Source organism: Magnolia sinica, chromosome 19, assembly GCF_029962835.1.
Source record: "Magnolia sinica isolate HGM2019 chromosome 19, MsV1, whole genome shotgun sequence".
Lineage (NCBI taxonomy): Eukaryota > Viridiplantae > Streptophyta > Magnoliopsida > Magnoliales > Magnoliaceae > Magnolia > Magnolia sinica.
This window is the reverse complement of record NC_080591.1, coordinates 6,051,599-6,073,022: the sequence shown is the minus strand read 5'-3', so window position 1 is coordinate 6,073,022 and position 21,424 is coordinate 6,051,599. Positions and strand designations below refer to the sequence as shown.

General features: G+C 39.8%; 1 protein-coding gene across 1 annotated transcript; it reads left to right on the top strand.

The window, feature by feature from the left end:
• The first annotated feature begins 2,440 nt into the window (after nt 1–2,440).
• On the top strand, nt 2,441–19,759 carry LOC131234466 (double-stranded RNA-binding protein 4-like). Its single transcript, XM_058231372.1, has 5 exons — nt 2,441–2,657; nt 5,474–5,751; nt 17,212–17,425; nt 17,553–18,070; nt 19,504–19,759. Exons 1-5 carry the CDS (start codon nt 2,588–2,590, stop codon nt 19,549–19,551), a joined length of 1,128 nt encoding a protein of 375 aa, XP_058087355.1. The 5' UTR covers nt 2,441–2,587; the 3' UTR covers nt 19,552–19,759.
• Nucleotides 19,760–21,424: the final 1,665 nt, after the last annotated feature.

Below are 21,424 nucleotides of genomic sequence, written 5' to 3'. Positions count from 1 at the left end.
ATTCATTTTAGATTTGTTTTGAACCGTTAATGTCTAACATCAATATAACTGTTGCAGGGGATTCCGTTCGAGTGGATTTTTTTTTAAACAAAAGGTAACTTTAAGTAAACACAAACTAAGTGCTCTGTGGGCCCGGTGTGATGCCGATGCAACATCCACACCGTCCGTCCATAAATCTTTTAATACTCATTTTAACACCACATTAGAAGATATAAACCAGATCCGAAGCTTTAGTGGGCCACAACACGGAACAGTGGGTTTGGAAATGCCGACCGTTGAATCCTTCATGGTGCCCACCTTTACGTTTATCTGCCATCAACTCGTCCAGTAGATAAGTCCCACCGTACAATTTAACAGTAGGCGCCCCACCCTCGCTTCTCCCTGTGGTGTGGCCCACTTCAGCTTCCAATCGTCCTAATTTATAGTAAAAAGTGATATGTTGATCTGGCACAAATGATGGACGGAGTGGATTTCACACACGCATCATGGTGGCCCCACAATGGTTTTCATCCCACGGACTGCCTAGCGCCGTTACATGCGTAGAAGTCTGGTGAGGCAGGATTGGGGCTGCTCGCATCCGTAACTTTAAAGGCTAAAGTGGCCCTCTTTAGCTGTTACGATTCACACCGTTGGATTTCAATCCGATGGTAGATAAGGACTTCGTATGCTTTTTTGTACGGGACGCGGATTGCCTCCTACCCCGGGCAGGGCTCTGTGGGGCCCACAGTGATGTAAGTGTTTTATCCACGCTGTTAATCGTTTCTCTCATAAAATGAATGGTCACACACACTACATCCAACGATACAAATTCATTGATAATTATAGGAATGGCCTAGGTTGGAAGGCTTTGATTAACCTAAAAGTCTCTCAAATGTACATCTACTCTTTGCAATGTGCATGGATGATCATACTCTCGCATTTCTGTACAACTGTTCTCTTACCTTACCCAAACAAGACGGACAGAAGATCAAACATAGGCGACGGATTGCAGTCAGCATCGATGGTAGATATTCAGCGGCTCGAGATTCGGGTAATAATTAATTGTCATCCAACTTGTTGATAAAGTTATGTAACATAAATGGAAGAGAAGAAAAAACTCAAATATCACCTTCATCCAAAACTTTTGTTGCCCATTAATAACCAATTACTAGTATTTTCTATCATATAGTTCACATGAGAACTAAATCTACCTTATTTTTGAGCTCATGCCTTAAAATAATCTCTTAAAATGATCCAGGCAAACCGGATAAATAACACTGATACATAATACATGCGTAAATTTACAAATCATTTATGCAAGAGTCATCTTTGGTGTGGTTAACCCTAACATTGGTTTTGCCTCATTTTTAGCCCATACCTTGACATGATATGAGAAAAGGGATGGACGCTGTGGATGAATAGATACATTGCAGTGGGCCTCACACAAATCTATGTCATATGCAATCCTTGTCTCCTTTACATTGGAAGTGGATTGCTATTGACCGGACATTTAAACGTCTGGCCAAATCTATAAGGGCTCACAATGATGCATCCATTTATTCATGTTGTTCATTCATTTCCTCAAATTATATAAGGCATGGGTGAAAAAATAAAGCAGATTCAACACTCTAGTAGACCCTATCAGAGATGATCTTGCATTTAAGCTTGCTATTTGGTGTGGTCCATTGAAGTGGTGGATCTATCTCATTTTTGAGACTATACCTTAATATTATTAAGAAAAGTTACGAATGGTGTGGATAAATAGATACATTATGGTAAGCCCCTGCACATATTTGGTCAGACACGATGAACTTCTCTTTACATGCCTCGTGGGCCTTAACATGCCGTATGTAATTAAATTGTAGTACAAAGATCGTGTTTGGGGCCACCCTCGAAGTGCATGACATCTATCATGCTAGGGAGGCTCTACCCACCCGAAAAGTACAAATATCACATGGACAATAACATGGCCTGTCACGTGTAGTTCCAGGTTTTTGGATGACATTATGATTATATATGTGCGGCCCACTTAATGATTATATAGGTATGGATTTAGATCCCATAAACATAGGTGAGCTCATGGACAAGACTGATTTAATGAACTTATTGGAACCTACCTAGGGCTTAGCTCCCCAAAAAACCCGGCTAGACCCAATAGGTCTTTTATAAACCTATTTCTTCCTTTTCTTTCATTCTTTTCCTCTCTTACACGTGAGGCACGCCGAAATATCATTTATTCATGGAGATTTTCAGGGCTCGGGCTCGAGCAGACTTGGGTTGAGCTTTCCGTAAATATCCCGGGCCAGACTCGGTCTAGACTATTTCAGCTTATCACGAGCATGGCTTATGTTCAGAATTACAGGCCGGGTTTGTACAGGGCTCGACCCGGCCCTAACCCGGCCCATTGACAGCCCTAGACCTTGCTTCTCAGGCAGAGGATCAAATGTTTTATGTGATAGTATTGTCCTCGGCCCGAGGATCAGGTTTATCGCCCTCCATCCAATATTAGCGCTGCTTGTGCGAATGCGACTCCCGGTCTTCTTCCAAACCAAACCCTAGGCTGTACGGTTTCCCTCTCTCTCACTCTCTCGCTCACAGAGATTTCCAGATGGTGGAAGCTGTGAAAATGCCGCAGCCACTACCAGCTCCGCAGCCGCTTTCGGCTCCTTCAAAACCTCGTAAGCTTCTCTTAGAAAATCTCTATCTCTCTCTCTCCCCCCTTGATTTCTTGAATTTTAATCCATGTAGTTCGTTTTTCTCTTGCGGTAGCTGAATCATGTCAAAATATAGAAATTTCATTTCATAAATGCCGATGCGATCTTGTCACGTGTGCCGTCTTGGCACACTTGTTGCGTGATATGGGCCACTCATCTGGTGGGGTTGGGGTGCCGCCGGGGGGTTTGCGGCACCGGGACCACAAAATCGAGATTTCCACTCATTTGGCGGGTCGCTGTCATTTTTCTCATACGTATGTGGCCCACCTGATCTTTTGGGCTGGGGTGTGTTTACGGTTGACTCTACCTGATGAATTGATGGGGTCTTGGAGACGTGTTCTATGGTGGCATGTGTGGTGGAATGGCTTGCATTTCTCCATGCATTTTGTGCTCAATGTGTTAATTTTCATTGAGGCAGCTTGTTTTATTTGATTTCAAGACCTGAATTCCCGATTAAGCTCATTTTCAAATCTCTACGCCTTTTCTTGGTGGATTACATAGTCATTTTGGGCAGCACTCCAACTGGTACATCAGTGTGACTTGAACCCTGGTCTCTGCCAGTCTGGGGTGTTCACTGCCGGCTCAATCAACATGTTAGGATCTACTCTTTAAGTGTTTTAGGGTGTGGATTTTCAGTAATTGTATGATCGCTGTACAAGGATATGCACAATATGGTTTTTTGGTTTGTAATGGTGGGCCCATTACCCACAGTTCAGCCATCTAGGCTGTTGGGTTGTTGCGCATGCTCGTGTATGCACTATACCCCAAAATTTGCCATGATGGGGCGATCCTACCCTTTGAATATGTTGACTAAGAATTAATTGTTAGTAAATGAAATACATCAACAGTTTGCGTTCAACTGAAAAAAGGGATCAAGCTTGGTGACCTAGATATTCCAATTGATGCTGGCACAATTACCCATAGGCAAGATTGCGTGAGTAGCTTAGGAGGAGTTGTTCTTGAAAAATGATGCACATGCCTTTTTTATGTTAATTTATTTTTAAAGGTGGTGGATCTTCAACAACATCTATGAGAAGATGTCTGGAGTTTCGTGTGTTTGTGGACGGTAGTGCTCGTACCTTGAGAAATGAGAGAAATTGGCGAAAGGTTTTGAGAGTCTAGCATGGCAGAGAAGGGCATATATTGGCACATATTTCAGTAGACAACAATGTTGTGATGCTTCTGTCGTTTAAGAAATTTCTTTTAATTTTCTTTTGGAGGGCAAGCTACAGTAGAGGACACCAAGGTTTTAAACAGTTTGCCAACATGAAGAAGATTTTGCAACTCTCCTTTAGTATGCTTTCTTCTAGGACAATTTTTTTATTGGTTTAATCATGCTTTCCTTTTGTACCTTGTCTTTAGGATATCCTTTTTACATCATAAGAATAAAAGCAACTCATGACTGATCATACCTTCTGGAGGATTTCTTTTGATTTCTTCTGTAATTGGTGTTTAATGGTGAATACTGAACTAGTCAAGAGGAAGGTGATTGCTGGATGGAAATCGCCACCAAGAGGGTGGTGGAAATTCAACTTCAACAACTCGTGTCATGAGAATTTGGGTCCCAGTGGAATAGGAACTATGGCAAGGAATGCTATTGGTGAGATCTTTTTAGTTCTCATCCTTCTCCATGCCAGCTATTGAGGGGGCCTCAACAAGAGTGGAGAGTGGAGACTTTGGCTCTCTGGGAAGGTTTACAATTGTTTTCTATGAGAATTTACGGGTTGGTCGTTGATGATTCTGTGAATATTATTATCCGAGCTTGCAAAGAGCACTCCTAACCATTGAAACCTTTATCTTTGATGAAACCCAGTTCCTCGTCTCCAACTTAAATATTTCTTTTATTTGTGTGTTAAGAGGAAAATAATTTGGCTGATGTTTTGACTAAATGCATCCTTCATTCTTCTTTAGTATTGGAACTCTTTCACACTTTATTGATGTGGTTTCTTCCATTGCTTGAATAAAATTCTGTTAACAAAACTCAGCAACTTGCCAAAGTATGACTACAAATGGGATTTGGCTTGAAGTTAACTAGGCGCATATTGACATGAACTTTATTCAATTCTAGTAGTTTCATTGGTTTAACTCACTTCTCGTTCGTAGAGACTAGCCCTCTCATCTGTTACATGCCATGACTAAGATTCCCGCATTTGTTGCGGATAGAGTTTAGAAGATACAAAGAGATTCCTACAACAAGGTAGGACAAAAGTCAGAAATATCATCCCAATGAGGGGAAGGTATTGAGGATCGGTTATTGCCAACAGAAGGGAGAGGAATAAGCTCTTATTTAGTAGTGGCCTTGGAGATTTGGTGAGGAATCCAATGCACTTTTAACTTTTAAGAATATATTTTAGAAATATCGGTGTTTGGAAATGGGTTCTGAGAGGCAGTTGTTTGAGTGGTTTAGTGTGTAGAGCTTTGTTTGTATTTTTTCTTTTAAATTTAAAGGTATTCTAGTGAGGGGGTTTATTGTAATGGTTTGTTTTTTTTTTTTCCCTTTCCATGTATTATTAAAGGATCAACATGAGCAATTCTACACATATGATTGGTGAAAATGCTTTTTTCCTTTACCATTATATGATTTTCATGATGCTTTGGTTGCCCTTGTATTTAAATGATTGGTGAAAGTGCTTAATATCATCTCTGTTTTAATGTTGGCAACCAATTATATGTGTAGTGGGATCATTGTATATTCCCTTGCAAATATACTTACAACTCATCAAATGTCAGTGCCCTTATTGATCTTTGTAGTTGGTGATAAGCTTGTTTTCATTTTTTAGGTGTACCGGAGCACTTTTTGTATAAGAACCGGTTACAAGAATACTCTCAAAGCTTGGGCATTACTCTTCCGGTTTATCACACAATCAATGAAGGATCTCAACATGCACCGAGATTTAGATCTACCGTCATGATTGATGGGGCAACATACAGGTCAGCCTACACGTTTAATCATCGAAAAGCTGCGGAACAGGATGTTGCTAAGCTTGCGCTTGAGCATGTTTCCAAAAGAGTAGTAGAACGGGTGTTAGTAGATGATGGGTGCCCCCTAATTCGTGAGGTAGGCTGTCTTACATAAATCGTTGATGGACGTATCTATCCTCTAGTTTATCATAAAATATTGTGTGTTTGAAACTTGCTTAGCTTTTGTGTTGGATGCAAATTGATGCAACGTGATTCTTGGATCAAACCATTTGTTAACTTAATCCCTGTTCAACATGACATTATGAAAATAACAAAGTAAGAAAAAAATAGGAAACTAAAAGACAAAAGAAAAGGAAAAATCAGGAAATCTCTCTCTGTGTGTGTATTTTTAATGCTCAGTGGAAGATGCAGTGAAATGCCTTTCCTTTATATTCTTGATAGGATCTTTAAGCTAGCTTCCAAGTTGACCATTTTTTTTGCCCATGTGAGGAGGAAAGGCTATTGGGATGGTTGATTGTCTAGCTAAAGAAGCTGCTTGGATATTTGGGATATTGAGATCCTTCAAAAGCTAGTGTACGCAAGCAAGATGCTTAAATACTTCTAGGGTCTGTTTAGATTGCGAATTACATCACAAATTTGTAGTAAAAGTGCAATGATTACAATTACAATACCTTTCTCATGAAAATATGTAATTTGACTGACAATTCTTGTGTTTGGATAAGCGTGGTAAAATTTTAATGATGATACTTTACATTACTTTAGTGTCAAATCATAGAGAAAAATGCTATGATGTGCAATTTTGGATAGGAGATTTCCATTGCAATTCAATGTAAAATTGTAATGATTACAAATTCCTTTACCTGTCTCCCTTTTTTTTTTTTACACATCCACACACACACCCCACACACGTTCACCACTGGTGGGTACTCGAACCCTTTACCTGTCTCCTATTATATTTGCATTTGACCATTTAATTACGTGTTTAATCAAAAGTTTTAAAATCTTAATGATGACACTTTTTTTAAAAGGCCACTGAAAATTTATTAAAGCAAACGACGAAGCAAAAACAAAGGAAAAACAATGCTAATTCGCCGAGGGAGCGAACCAACTACAAACCCAAAAAAAGAAAAGTTACAATCCTTGAGCTTCTCAATGTTAGAGGCTCACTCAATAATTAAGAACCTCGCCCTTTGGGAGATGGATTCCGCTGTCTTGCTCTCATTGCGAAAACATCTGGCGTTCCCTTTCTCCCAAACTAACCACCAGGTAGCAAGAAGGGACATCCTCCACAGTAACGTCCTTTCTCTATTCAACCTCACCTCATGCCAAGTTCTCAAAAGGACACCTGCTGTTGCCGGAAGAGACCACGACACGTCGAAACGTCTCAGTAAGTTTGACCATATTGTCCCAATAAACTGACAATGAACAAACAAATGATAAACCGTTTCCTTCTCACCAATGTAACACAAACAAATATTCGGGAGAACCATTGCTCGTTTTCGGGGATTATCGACTGTCAAAACCGTATTATGACCTACCAACCAGCCAAATTTTGCAATCTTTGGCGGGATGAGATAATGCCAAACATGCTTGGAGATCGATTTGTCAGGAACTGGAGCTATCTTGGTTATACAGTCATAAAATGAGCATACCGAGAAAGAACTTGATTTATGGCAACGCCAAATCATATTGTTTGAGAATGAATTCTTCAAATGACAAAGATGAATGTGATTCAAGAGGGCTACAGACTCTTCTATCTCCTCGCCCCTCATATGTCTCCTACAAGGAGGTTCCCAAACTACTACTCCCTCTACAAAGGAAAAACAATTGGAAGCAAGAAGGGCTAGAAGAAGAGAATCTCCCACCCATACGTCTTCCCAAAAATGAATCCTTTCACCATTACCAAGGAGAAGCCGACACCACCCTCCAAAAACGCTGACTTTGTAGACACGACACCTTTCCATAAGGCAGAGGCTCCATATAGGGAGGATTCTCTTGTCCACCATCTATCTATCGTACCACCATACTTAGCTTTGATCACCTCTTTCCAAAGCATCACATCTTCCTTCCCATACCTCCAAAGTGACTTCCCTAGAAGCTCCCTATTCATAGCTTGAAGATCTTTAATGCCTTTTACAATACATTATTGATGTAATTCACAATCCAAACAGGCCCCTTGGTTAAGAGATCCCCCCTTAATAGATAAGTTGATCGATGCAATCGCATCTTGTCCCACACATGTACGCTCTACATGTGTGCACAAGAAGAGGCTAGATAGTGGCCCACCTATACACATGTGCTAGGAGTCCCTCGTCGTAATTTTCTTTTTTGGTTTAAGTTTCTTGGGTGTTTCCTTTCTCTTTTAGAAAGTCAAGTTGTAGTAGATTATAAATAGCAACATTCAATCACTTTTAAATAGACTCTTATTGCCATATGTATGGAGGACCTTTTATGAGAGGGAATTGTCATCTTTAGCACAAAAGCGAGAGGACTGTTGACCCTTGCTCTAAATTATTCTTCTTCTTTCTATTGAAACTAATTGCAACTGAATTTACTTACCAGGCTAGCTCAATTGATGTAGGCCGACAACCCATTGCAAGGCCCAATGTGTGCTGATTTTGGACTGTTTAATTATTATAGATTTAGGGCCTAAATATCAAGATTTACAATTTACTATTTTTGGAAAAATATGAGGTTGATTTAAAGATGTGATTTAAGATATGGAGAGATGTGATTGAATATATAGGGGTTAATTTGAAGATGCGATTGGAGGTTTGGAGGATTATTTCTTAGATTTGCTTTTACTATTTGATGTAGGACGTGGGACGAGGCTAAAATGATATCATGAGATCAATCAATTTATTATCATATCAGTGAGAAACTCAAAAAATATATAATTTAACACATATATAAAAGGTACTCAAGCAAGCAGCTATGTTTAGATTTAAGACCCAACTACCGGTAGCGTGTTGCGTAGCGTTCAACCCTCCGTAGCGTGTAGCGAAATAGCATAGCGTGTAGCGTAAGCTACACAATACTTCTATTTTTTAATTTATATATATATATATATATATATATATATATATATATATATATATATATATATATATATATATATATATATATATATATATATATATATATATATATATATGATAAATATTAAATAGTAAGAAGTTGATGGATAAGGTCTTATTATTTTTAAGTTAATACATGTCTCGTGTACAATTTTTTAAGGGCCCGAATTAGGCGGGACTCGGATTGTGAAGTGTAGCACACAAGTGTCAAAGTTTTTTGGGCCCCACCGTGATAAATGTGTTATATCCACACCGTCCATCCATTTTGCCAAATAATTTTAGGGCATGAGCCCGAAAATGAGGCAAATCCAAAGCTCGGGTGGACCGCACCATAAGAAACAACAATAATTAAACATCCACCATTAAAAATTTATTGGGGGCTACAAAAGTATTAGATCAAGCTGACATGTGTGTTTTCCCTTCATCCATGTCAGTGTGACCTAATTAACAGGTTAGATGGAAAATAAACATTACAGGGAACCGTGTAACAAAATAGTGCAAGTGCACTGTTCAATGTGCACCGCAGAACACAAAAAAATAATAATGATAATAAGTGCGTGGCTGTCAGTCTATTCCATTTTCGATGCTGGAAATGAAAAAGAAGAGGGGGAAACCGAAAGAAAAGAGGGAAAGAAGAGAGAGAGAGAGAGAAAGAGAGAGAGAGAGAGAGAAGAAGAAGAAGAAGAAGCCGCAGCAGTTCGAGAAGAAGAAGAAGAAGGGGAAGAAGAAGAAGAGGAAGAAGGAGAAGAAGGAAGAGGAGAAGAAGAAAAAAAGGAAGGAGCGTACCTATTTTTGTCTCAAGATGAGATTAAATCGCTGAGAACTGTAAATATTGAAGCTCCACGGCGATCGGTTTGCCTCTGGAAGTAGTTTTTCCAACTCACGATTGAAAAGTGGGGAGGAGCAACGTCAGCAGCGTCGGTTTGCGCCTGGCAGCTGACTTTCGACCACAACATTGAAGGGTGGGGAGAGAATCAGCGTCGGCAGCGTCGGATCAACTCTATGAGAAGATTTTGGGTCTCTAAATGCAAGGGTGGGGAGAGCAGCTGCGTCGGCTGCTGCGGTTTGGGGGTGGAAGCCCTTTAGAATTAGGTTTTTTAACTTAAGTTTGCTTGTGGTGTGAGTTCACCACTGTTTCCTGCACTGGAAAAACAAAAAAAAAATAATACAAAACAAGTAGCGTACGCTACCTGCGTGATGTAGGACGTGGGACGAGGCTAAAATGATATCATGAGATCAATCAATTTATTATCATATCAGTGAGAAACTCAAAAAATATATAATTTAACACATATATAAAAGGTACTCAAGCAAGCAGCTATGTTTAGATTTAAGACCCAACTACAATCCTGCAGTATTGATCCTCAAAAATATAGAACAGAAAGAGAAATAGGCCCAATGGAAGACGAGACTTCCATTTGTAGCATAGGGATTGATTTACATTCAAAGGGATTCACATGTCCATCAAGGGTTAAGTATTCTAGGTTTGGATTAATTAGGAATTAGTTCAAGGGTTTGGGATTGGAGATTTAGGTTTTTTTTTTTAAATTTTTTTTTTTTTAATTATTATTATTATTTTTTAAATTTTAGAATTGGGTTTTTAGGAACTTGGGGTTTAAAAGTTAGGAAAATAGGAATGCAGCTCGTTAATATCTCCGGAAAAGAGGAATGTAGCTCATTAATATCTGCCTGTGTTGTATGCAAGATGCAGAATCGGGACCATCTTCTGGTGCATTGCCCCTTCATTTGTCAAATATGGAACGATTTTGGACAACGGTTCAACTTATCCTGGTGCATTCTAGATTCGGCCCATAATCTCCTTTCGTCTTGGCATGGTTGGAGGCTAGGAAAACCCAGAACATCCATTTGGAGAATGGCGATTTTGGCAATTTGGTGGTTGGTCTGGTTAGAAAGGAATGATAGATGCTTCAACGATATGTCTTCTTTAGCTTCTGTGGTTGGGGCTAGGGCCAAGATGTTGTTGGTTGAATGGGCAGCTAATGTTAAGGGGTTGAAAGGCTATGACCTTTGTTTCTTAGGGTGTTAGTGTTAGTTCTGCTATCTCAGCAACTTTGTTTTTCTTTCTTGCCTTTGTATGCTTTCTCCTTTTGCCTGGTTTTTAATATAATTTTCCTGTTGCTTCTATAAAAAAAAAGGTTAGGAAAATAGGAGAAAAGGGGAATGGAAGTAACAAAACATTGTTCACGACACTATTCGTAGCACTATTCACAGGTTAGGGAAAAGAGAGTGTAGTTTTATGTTAGGTTTTGATGTGATCTGGATTGGGTTTCGATAAGGATGAGAATTGAGAATGAACATTGTGGAGATGGGTTGAGAAAAGTGGAAAATAAAAAAGGAAATTTAAAAGAAATAGAAATCGAGAGAAGAAAACTTATCTAGATTAAGATTAAGGGTTTTACACCATGACAGCACACCGTTCCAACCACAGGAAATTGCAAGGGAAAAAACCCTAGCAGAGAAATCTCATTCATAATAATCATAGCATACCCAAATTAGGGCTCCTATAACCCTTAGGGCTCGATTGGGAGCTTGTAAATAGAGGTAATTGGGAAATGAAATTGGAGATAAATGAATTGGGAGTAAATGACTTACTCATCATGTGTTTGGATGGGAGTAAATGAAATGCATTTAAAATCCAAATATTTTGTTTGGATAGGAGTAAATGGGAGGATTTGGAATGCATTGGAATTTTTTAATATATTCACAGTAACATATTTGATATCCCAAATTTGCTTTAATGTCTTAAATTCGTATACATATGTGATATTCAATCTATATTCAATAGATTGATTGTAATAAGCCCCTTGAAGCCAAAAATAAAAATCTTGAGCCTTGAGTGTGCCACAGACATAAGGATCGCAAACAAGCAACTGACCAATCCTTTTTAATCGTCCATTTAGATGGCCAACCTTTAGACAGTTTGGATCATTTTATTAGTGTGATTTTAGTAATGTAGCCAGTATTTGAATGGTTTTGGAGCATCACTAGCATGTCATGTGTATGGAGGACATGTGCGTAGCGCCACCTTTGTATAGTCGCACGACTCTCCAAGGGAGCTCAAAAAGGCATTTCACCGCATTTACTTCCAAATCCTCTCTTGTAGGAAGGATTGTATTTACAAGCCCATTTACTTCTATTTCATTTCATTTGCATGCATTTATTTCTATCCGAACACACTTAAAATACCATTTACCTTCATTAACTCCCTATTCTCTCCATTTACTTCCATTTACTTCTATCCAAACAGCCCTTAAATAGTCTCAGCTTGGGACTTTTACAAAAAGATGCCTCTCAATAAGGAAAAGTCCTAAGTACCTCCTACTTTAAAACCAAAATAAGACATAACCCCCTAACTCTCTAACAAATATTAAATAACCTCTAGCTAACGTGAAAAACGTGTCTCCACGTCTAAAATGTATCTCATTGATCCCATAAGTAGCTTACATGCATCTCCCCTATGTGGGATCTTCAATGATGTACCAAATATGCACGTGGTGTCTTCCACGCATCTACGATCCGGAACTGGGCCCCACGTAATGGTCATCTAGCCATAGAGAAACCGGGGCATGGGTCAAAGCTCGTCTTGTCATCTGATGTACTCATGGTGCTGGGATGTCATCATCATTATTATTAGGCTTTTACCATCTTAGGTAGATTAGATTGATTTGAAATTGACTATGATTTATTTGAAGTCAATATCTTAGTTTGGGATATTCTTGTTAAAGATTTTAAGGTTATTAAAGGAGTGGTGGTGTGGGAGGTAGGCATCCAAAATTTTCTAGTATGAGTTTCTTAAGTTTTGTAAGAGAAGAAATTTGATATCATTGTAAGCTTTTAAAAAAAGAAGTTTGCTATTTAATATGACTATTTCTCTCTCTACTCCATTATTCTTGTGGGTGTACCCTTATCCATTTTTGTGATTCGGGTGTCAAGATCTCATCGACTTAATAACCGAGCTGCTCCATTAAGCATACATATATAAATTGAAACTAATTGCAACTGAAATTTACTTATTGGGCTAGCTCAAGCATGCACATGCACAGATAGATAGAAGAAATTCTGAGAGCAAGGCTTAACAGACATCTAGTGTTTATGTAAGAAAATTCTCAGCAACTTTGATTGAAGAACTGTTTAATAAAATGTCCTCTATATGTATGGTCATAAGAGCCTATTTATAAGTCATTGAAGATTGCTATTGATAATCTACTACGACTGAACTTTTTAAAAAAGAAAAGAAAGACCTCAGAAATTTTTTTTCACACGCACACACACCCCACACACACACGCTTACACACGCACACACACCCCACACATGCACGCCGTGGGATTTCACCACTGATGGGTACTCGAACCCTTGACCCGGTGTTGAAACTCCTGGGAGTCTACCACCCGGGTAAGAGTAAGGACCCAAGACCTAAGAAACTTAAACAAGGGGAAATTGCAATAACTAAGGGGCTCCTGCCACATGTATATAACTGAGCCCCTTTCACCACTTCAGGGCTGGCCCCTTTAACTTAAATGCTGCAAACCATAACTTCCTTGGTGAGCTGAAACCACTCAAAATAATTTTCCATTGACTCCAACCAATCTGGCAGAACGTCAGGATCAACACTGACAATGTAGTCTGCAATCTCCATCTTCATGCACCTGGTTGGATCTTCTGTGCAAGTCAATTGGGTAGCTTCAATATAATCCGAATAATCATGACGAGGAGCCTCAAGTTCCCATTATCTTTACTGGGGATATTGGGGCTACTGATATCCTGGAAAAGCCTCATACTCATATGTGTAATTAGGGTCACGTCTCCTTGGAGTGTGAGTGATCAGTGGTTGCTGGTGGGCAATAGTGCCCGATTCTATGCATCCTTCTGATGCTGGGTTCACCTCAAGCGTTCTGCTGTCCCAAGTGTCAGTATCTTCATTTGCATTCCAGAATGGTCATCCGACCTTCCATGTTCTCAAACTTGCCATCCATCTGGTCAATGTTTCCGAAATTTGTTGAGTATCGACGATACATCATCTTGACCTCCTTCCGCCTTTGTAGGACTATAGGAAAATCCACTTCTTGCGGGCATAAACAATCGGTATGATGAAGGTTTTATGGAGTTATAAAGGAAAAGGGAAATAGAAATGTATTATTGCTTTTTTTGGGTCAATGTTCTGGTTGTAAGAAGGCTGAATTTTATGGGATGGTTTTCGAACAACTTTGGACAGAAATCTGGGCAGGCTATGGTTGAAATTAGGGACAGGTTTTGGGTATGAAATTTAGGTGCACTGGACTGTTCTGGGAATAGGTAATGCAACTTTCTGGGCTGTTTTGGTTTCAGAATTTGGACTGCAATAGGGCTAAATGGTAGGCAGATTCGGGAGAGATTTAAAGGGAGGATGGTTACAGATTTGAGGATTAAATTTGGATGGGTTAAGGATTTTTTATTTTTTATTTTTAAATTATAATTATTATTCAGATTTGGGGCTGAGAATGGGAGGAGATCAAGGTATTCCAAAATGGTTACGTAATGGCCATTACATAACGGCTGTTACAGAAAAAATGGGCTGTTATGGCCCTGTCTCGGTTCATTATGTGCGGAAGTAGATTTTTTTTAAAAAAGGGCCATACCGGCTGTTATGGAATACCTTGGAGGAGATATGGGACAGATTGTGGACTGTTTCGGAGGCTAAGTGGTGTTTGATTTGGCTGGGGAAATTTACTTACCAACTACCAAGCAATCCTTCCAAAAAAATAAAAAACTTACTAAGCTAGCTCAAGCATACACATGCCTAGATAGAAGAAGAAAGACTGAGAGCAAGGCTTAACAGTCCTCTAGCCTTTATGCTAGAGATTACAAACCCTCTAACATCTTCCACCCTAAGAAAATTCTCTCTCTCAATCTCTCTCTAAAAGATACCATGATGTAGGACAATTAACCCACTTCTCTAAAAGCTTAAACTGATAGAGCATGGTGAATTATTCCCTTTATCTCATAGCCTAGGCCCAAAATCCATTGGTTAGGTCCTTGGCCGAACTCTCATCGTGGGCCCCAAATCCATGGGTTCCGCCTCACACAAGCCACCTGCCTCACACGGGCCCCAAATCTATGGGTTCCGCGGGGCACCCATCCCGAGTGTGCCTCTGCATCCCACACGCCACCCCACTCGAGCCCGGTGTGAAAATTCCCCCGCATTAATCACTCCTGGTGAGGAGTCTTGAACACGAGACCTCCCGCTCTGATACCAATTTGATGCAGGACAATTAACCACTTGCTCTGAAAGCTCGAACGGATAGAGCATGGTGAATTAATCCCTTATAGCTTAGGCCTCAAATCCATGGGTTCCGCCTCACACGGGCCCCAAATGCATGGGTTCCTCGGGCCACCCACCCCGAGTGTGCCCCTGCATCCCGCAGGCCACCTCACTCGAGCTTGGTGTGAAAATGGCCCTGCATTATACCATAAGAAAATTCTTAGCAACTCTTATTGAAGAAAATCTTATAAAAGGTCCTCTAAACGTATGTCCATAGGAGCTTATAGGAGCCTATTTATAAGCAATTGAAGATTGCCATTTCTAATCTACTACAATTGGACGCTCTAAAAGTATAAAAGGAACACTTAAGAAACTTAAACAAGAGGAAATTGCAACAGTTAGGGAACTCTTGTCATGTGCACACAAGTGAGCCCCCAACTAGTCTTCTTCTTGTGCACACGCGTGGAACATACACATGTGGGATGAGGTGTGCATCATAAGCTAGGGTCGAACCAAGTTGTTGAAACACGTCCTCGTTTGCCATTGATATACAAGCGCAAACCGAAGGGATATCTGGATCTGTTGGTGTATTAAACTTTGGATTTGTTAATTACGTAGAAATAATAATGAATTGCATCAAGCAAGTCGCAAAGTCAATTTTTAAAATTAGAAATCCCGGTTTCTCATATCCAATTCGCGGATGATACTCTTCTATTCTGCTATGCTGATCCGATCAAGGAAGGATAATTTGCGAACAATTGTTTGCTGTTTTGAGGCAGTTTCGGGACTTAAGGTCAAATTTCAAAAAGTTCAATGCTCGGGGTTCATATGGGAAGTAGAGGAGATAAAGCAGCTCGTGGATTAATTTGGATGTGTTGTAGGGGTGCTTCCGACCACATTCGTGGGCCTTCCTCTTTACATCAGCAAGCCCCCAAAAACACCTTTAGGACAAGCAGCGTGTTCCGTAACGGTAATGGTGGACGTAACGGCCACCGTCGTTATCTTTACGATACGGGGCATAACAGCTGTTATGGCCCCGTAACGGCCGTTACAGTTTCTCTTATTTATTTATTTATTGAAAAAACCCCCGAAAAACCTTTATTTGCCCCGTAATGTTGATTTAAAAGTATGAAAAACACATATATGTCCCATAATAGACCATTACGGGGCTATTATGGCCTTTATAGGAGATGTGACCTTGTCGTCCGGATCCTTCCTCTTCGGATAGTATGCTTTGGAGACTTGATAGATCGAGTGCTTTTTTGGTGCGGTCCTTTTATGCCTTAATAAGGATCTTGTGCCTAGAGACGAGGTGCTTACAAAGCACGTTTGGTACTATCATGTCCCTCCCAAGATAGTGGCTTTCGGTTGGTTAATAGGTAGAAAGAAGGTTTTGACAATAGATAACCTTTGAAAGAGAGCGAAGATTATACCAAATATTTGCTTATGCTATATGGGAGATGTGGAAATGGTGGACCATCTATTCATTCATTGCCAATTTATTAATCTGATTTGGACTGATATTTTGCACCAGTTTTTGTATGGTGTGGTCTTGCAAGTGAGCTTTTGAAAGCATGGCACGGAGTGAATTTGGGTAAAGAAAGGACATTGCTTTGGATAATGTTCTTGCTCGCTGTTTGGTGGTCCGTGTGGGAAGAAAGAAATGCTAGATTTTTCCGAAATGAAAGCAAGTCAGCGGAGGGGATTTCCTGAAGGGTGAGGCTGCTAATCATTGAGTGGGCCTTCCTTCAATTTTGATAATCTTAAGGGATGTACTTTTCTCTTTCTTGGGATGTAGCCGGGTTGCTAACTTGGCGTCTTGGCACTGTTTTTTTTTTTTTTTTCTATTTCTATTTTAATAAAATTCTAGTTGCCTTCCAAAAAAAACAGAAAAGAAAGAAGTATTTTAATGAGATCATACTTATGAGCAGAAATGAAACCTCATTGAACTCGTATACAGAGAACTTGGATTGTGAAGATCCACAAAACCTGATACTTGCTATGCATAATGTCCATATGCATACTTAATTAACATAGCATGAAACATGTACCTCATTTAACTGTCAGAGAATTAAATGAGAAAGGATACTGAAATCAGAACTTTGTACTCCATTACTGAACAAGTCAAATTGGTTATTGACTCTATTTACCTTGGGTAAATTTTTAGATAATTTTCCATTTTTTCCCCAAAAGTTCCATATGATTATGTTGTTTTGGATTAGCCGTGATGCATCCATTGATTTATTTACTCTGGTTCAGGATCCAGTGTTTTGCAAATCTATACTCTATGAGTATACAGTGAAGATGAAGTTAGAAAAGCCAACATACAACACTTCTCAGACAGAAGGTGGCCTACTTCCAGTCTTCGTGTCGTCTTTGACCTTTGATGGTAAAAGTTACACCGGTGCGGCAGGGAGAAATAAGAAAGAGGCTGAACAAATGGCAGCCCGTGCTGTTATTCTGTCAATTTTAGGTCTGTTTTATAATGCTTAGTGATGAAAATAGTAACGATGTAAACTTTGCATGATTAATCAAGGGAATCACTTCTTTATTGGTTTTGAAGGCTTGAATTGTAAATATTTCGGGTGTATTTTTTGCAGGTAACTCAGGGTCAAAAGCTCTTTTGTCCCAAATCATAAAATCCAAGATGAAACTCTATGCTGCATTGCATAAAGTCAACGGGTCTAGCCCTGCTCACAATACAAATCTGGTCATCGGAGGACAGCCGGAGATCAGGTCAGAGGACCCTTTGAGCAAAGGAAAGGATATTGAGACAGCCTCAGCAACTGGCAGCCTAGTCCCAGTTCAAGCTCCATTAGAGCTTAAGAAACCAAAGCAGGAGGCAGTTTGTGAAGGTAGTTCTGTTCCAATTGGAAATCCAATACCAGTGTTGAATGAGAGCCTAGCTGTTCGCCCAGCAGAATCTATTAGGGCATGCGGAACTATCTCAAATGATACACATCTTGTACATCACAACCAACCGGGAAGTGTGATTCCATCTGATGCTGAAGTCCCTTTTGACGCTCAGGAGATAGCGGTTACAGGTCCTGCAAGAAAGCGACGTAAGAGGAACAAAAAAGGAAAACAAGTGAAGAAAGTTCGCAATGATGACCAAGAGGTACTTTTCCATTTATCTGTGTTGTTCAAGTGGGTTAAGTGTCTATTGAGTGCAATCTCATCCTATCCTCTGCATACTTTAAGTTTTTTTCCCCTTCCATTAGTTCATCTTTTGCTTTGTTATTTACTAAAAAAAGAATTTTTTTATACCATGCGATGGGAACCAACCAGTTTTCTTGGTTCCTTGAACCATATTAATGTTGTCATCGTCGTTATCCGGAATATGTTTTATGCGGATGGTAGTAGATGATTGCTATGCATGTTTTAACTTTTGTTACAAATTACTTTTGTTGCTAATTTGAGAATGAAAACAGACAATGTTGAATATTAGTATGATATATGCTAGTGCAGTCGTTGTTCGCTGGTTGAATTTAGCATTTATGTCAATTGTTTTCTAGGGCTTACTGTGATGCATGTCATCCACGAGGCATGTGGTCTTCAGTTCAGACCATCCAAATCATGGCCTCCTTTGAGGATGGAGCGTCACTGATATGTCATGCTAATTGGGCTATCCCAACTGTCAAATTTGTGGGTTTCAAATGTACAATCAAAAAAGGAAAATGATCAACAGGTGAAATGAGATGGTTTAGAGCATCCAGTTTGTGTTGTTTCCACGCCATGCCCCCAATTAACGGGGTTTTGAAATTACACAGGACTGACATGAATGCCTGTCGTAGTTTTAACTATCTGGATTGACATGCATGTAGTTCCATGGATGAGATGGCACCATTTTTAAAATGGGGGTGAAAGCATGCCATGGTTACCATTATTTAAAAAGGGTACATTGGTTTTTTTCTTTGCCAAATCATTTCAGCATTTTCCTTCAACCGCTGCAGTTGGTTTCATCCCATTATCAAATGACCATGCTTTTAATTTTTTTTAAAATTTTTTAAAATTTTTAAAATTTTTAAAATTTTTTAAAATTTTTAAAATTTTTAAAATTTTTAAAATTTATTATTATTATTATTATTATTTATTTTTTACATTTTCATTTTTTGCTAATTTAAAATAGCTCATTTGCAATGTAATGTGATCTGTGAATGTTGGTTTGTGCGACATCTGTTCTAGAATCTTGGAGAGCAAGGACAGATAGATCTCTCAACACAATGGCTGGTCCTTTGGATATCCAGATGTGTTGTTGTCATGAAGTAACATCCATTTGTCTTTATTAGCATACATTTGCTTGGATTGGAGAACATCGAACCTTCCAACTTATGCGCCCTTAATTTGAGGGTGGAGTAACTTCGAAAATCTGTTTTGGTGTACTGTATCAGTCACCACCAAAACCGGGTTGTATTGCGCTATATCAGGCCTGTATCGGGCTGGCACACCTGTTTTGTTAATGGACAAAACTGGTTTGCATTGGGCAGTACGCACCCTGTTTGAGAGGATATTTTAAACGTTGGGACTAACTGTTTCTTTTCCATAATGCAGGTTATAAACTGCACTCCACTTCAGGCACATCCAGCGTCATTCCCATAGGCTTGCAAGTATGGATCATATGCCTTGTCTTTCTTGTATCTTTTATAGAAAGAAGATGGTCTTCGGGCCCTCCTTCAGATTGGGTTTCCTGCTGACATATTGTACTTCATCTAATATGTAGTGCTTTCTGTTTCTTTATGGGATGCAGTGGCAATACATCAGAGATTCTCTATAAGTTTGATGATCTCATTTCTGTAGGTTTCTGTGAGATCAGACTGTTTCTGTTGTTCCGTCGTAACAGTTCTCTCTCTCTCTCTCTCTCTCTCTCTCTCTCTCTCTCCCATTTTATAGATCTTTGGGCTACTCGACCATCGGTCAATCAGGTTAGTTTTGTAAAGGTCACAGGAGAACAGTATGGGCCTTGACCCGCCAGCGCTTGGGTTGTAGAAATTGTACCAGTGGTTCAGTAATCCTGACCTTTGTTCTGCTGTGCCCCACCTTGGATGGACTTAGCCCCCAGAACTCGCAGATTGGGAATCGTAAACAGCTATTTGTAATTTTTTGTTTTGTTTTCGTTTTTCCTTCCCCTTTTCCATTTGAGTATTGACCTGCGCAGCCTTTCTTTAATTAGTGATCTTTTCTGGTGACCCATCAGAGGGCTGGGGTTGTAGCATCTGTGAGATTCTCAAGGCAAGGTCCACCCATCGTGTGGCCCATCAGATCGATGGTTTAGATCAAAGAGTATTGTAGTTGTATATAATATTCACACATTCTTCTTCTACGTCTCATTTTTTTTGTCTTAATCATTGTTAGTGTGATGAATGATCCTTTGCATTCAGAATATAATTGTTTTGATTCTAGAACTCGCTCAAACAAGCGAAGTGCATTGCACTCGAACCAGACGACGTGCAGGCAGTGGCCCTTGTGAAATGGATTAGGTCCCAGTCTGTTGCCCATAGTCTTCAAATCATATGAATTGGATTATCCTATCTAACAGACATCTGATGGGCGATTTCCATTTCAGTGCGGAATGTTTGGCAATCTTCTTTCTCCACCGTCCATTTGTAGGTCACTTGTTGGATGGTTAAGATAGTCCCATAATGGACTGATATTAGAGGATGTGTGATCAATGATTTAGTTTGGTATCAGAGACAATCGTCTCCTATACATCAGTTGCATGCCTGCCTGCATCTTTTGTGCGTGTGTGTGTGTTTAGTACTGAATTGTAGTGCTGCTTATCTGATGGGCCATCACATAGACAGCCATATGCTTAGAATTGAAGATTGCAAAATTCTGGCCATCCAATATTGTGAATTTTGCTCATCTGATGCAAAGCTTATCTCATTTGCTTGGCAAGTCTAAAACACAGTTATTTCTATGGTTCAGGATCCAGTATGAATTCTTTGTGCCTTATTTCCATGCAAGTTCATTTGTTGTTGGACCACTTGTTAGAAGTCCGGCATGGATCGTAGATGATCCTATAATCACCGCAGATTGATGATTGAGGCCATCTGATACAAGTTCGTTTTTGTGTGCTTGTATTTGGAGGGCTTAGATCTTCTGATCATGGTATTTGGGGCCGTGAAGATCCGTCGCTGTGTTCTTCAAGGACCATTAGTAATCACGTGAATAGCCCAGACATGTAAAAATCTCCACGCGCCAACGCGGATGCGCACGTGGATGCAAAATCCTTGCCATCCATTAGGTGGGCCTCAACATGTCAGCGCCTGTCCCCAAGAATCAGGCCAGCTGGAAATTCCAGTTGAGAGTGGTGGCCTGATCCACTTCTCCCAGCTTTATGCAGTGCATTAGACTTGTGTGTATTATCCGTACCACTTGAATTTCATTAGGGATCCTTTAGGGGTCCTTTGGATGCATGTAAAATCCTGAAGTTGTGAAGGGAACACGAAAGGCTCTACTGGCTGAAAACGCA